This window comes from Propithecus coquereli, unplaced genomic scaffold (genome assembly GCF_000956105.1).
Source record: "Propithecus coquereli isolate 6110/MARCELLA unplaced genomic scaffold, Pcoq_1.0 Scaffold419, whole genome shotgun sequence".
Taxonomy (NCBI): Eukaryota; Metazoa; Chordata; class Mammalia; order Primates; family Indriidae; genus Propithecus; species Propithecus coquereli.
This window is the reverse complement of record NW_012149941.1, coordinates 1546300-1547348: the sequence shown is the minus strand read 5'-3', so window position 1 is coordinate 1547348 and position 1049 is coordinate 1546300. Positions and strand designations below refer to the sequence as shown.

Below are 1049 nucleotides of genomic sequence, written 5' to 3'. Positions count from 1 at the left end.
CTTCTGGCTCTGCAGCTCACGTCTGGGTGATTCAGTCTTGTTCTCAATGAGAGAGATTTCTAGCACAGGTAAGAGTAGCTGAAAGGCATCCTGGATATAGGAGGCACTGTTTGATGCCTAGGATTTAAAAAACAAGAAAATATCACAGTCACTTAAAATATACTGCAAGACAACAAAGAAACAGATGAATTTTTGCAATCTAACACTAAATTTTTAGCCTGGCAAATAAGAACACAGACTTGGCCATTTTGGTAAACTCTATTATAGGAAGAAGAAGAATCTAGCTCTTAAGATGCACCAAAAAAGAATGTCAGCATTTTTGTCTCATTTGCCTATCAAAAATGGCTGTTCTTTGGCAACCTGCTCAAACATGGTATTCAAAGCTTATTTATTCCTTGACTGAGTAGGTAGATTCTGCCACAGCATTGTAGTCAATTACTGAAAGAGGCTGTCAAAAGGCTATATATCCTGCACCAATAGGATTTCCAGCCCCGTGTGATAGCTCTTCTTCCGTGAACTAAGTGTAATCAGTGAACACAAGATAGGTACTTGCAAACATAAACAAGGAATACTGCATTCAAACATGACACAGTATAGATATATTTTTATCTCATATAATAGGCATGTTTATGAGAAGTGTTAGGGAATCATTATGCTCAGAATTTACCAGACTTCATTTATATTGAAAAGCTCTTACTGTCCAGAAGAATAACAACAGAGTTCATTACATTAAGATAAAAATGTGCAATTTCAAGGACAAGAGCATTTCAAATCTGTAAGCAAGAAAAATCAACTCAAAATAGCAATAGGGAACCCATATCAAATGAGATTACCTTTCTAAAATTTATCAATGGCAAGTATTACTATTTAAACTTCAATGTGACATTTGATACTAAATTTTCTAGCCAAAAGAGACCTCAGGTATCATCTAGTTAAATCTCTTATTTTACATATAAAAATAATGAGTTTGTCAAGAAGGTAAATGCCTGGTCCAGAGTCATACAAATCGAGGAAGATTCAGGGCAGGAATTTGGTTTGCAAAGTTCCTG

At 35.3% G+C, this 1049-nt stretch overlaps 1 protein-coding gene across 1 annotated transcript in view; it reads right to left on the bottom strand.

The window, feature by feature from the left end:
• FAM114A2 (family with sequence similarity 114, member A2) overlaps positions 1 to 1049 on the bottom strand; it is a gene marked incomplete at its 3' end in the record, with an annotated part of 93731 nt that continues 92682 nt past the window's right edge. The window contains exon 11 of the mRNA XM_012653184.1: positions 1 to 117. Within this exon, the coding sequence (XP_012508638.1) occupies positions 1 to 117 (117 nt within the window). The remainder of the gene's footprint in view (positions 118 to 1049) is intronic.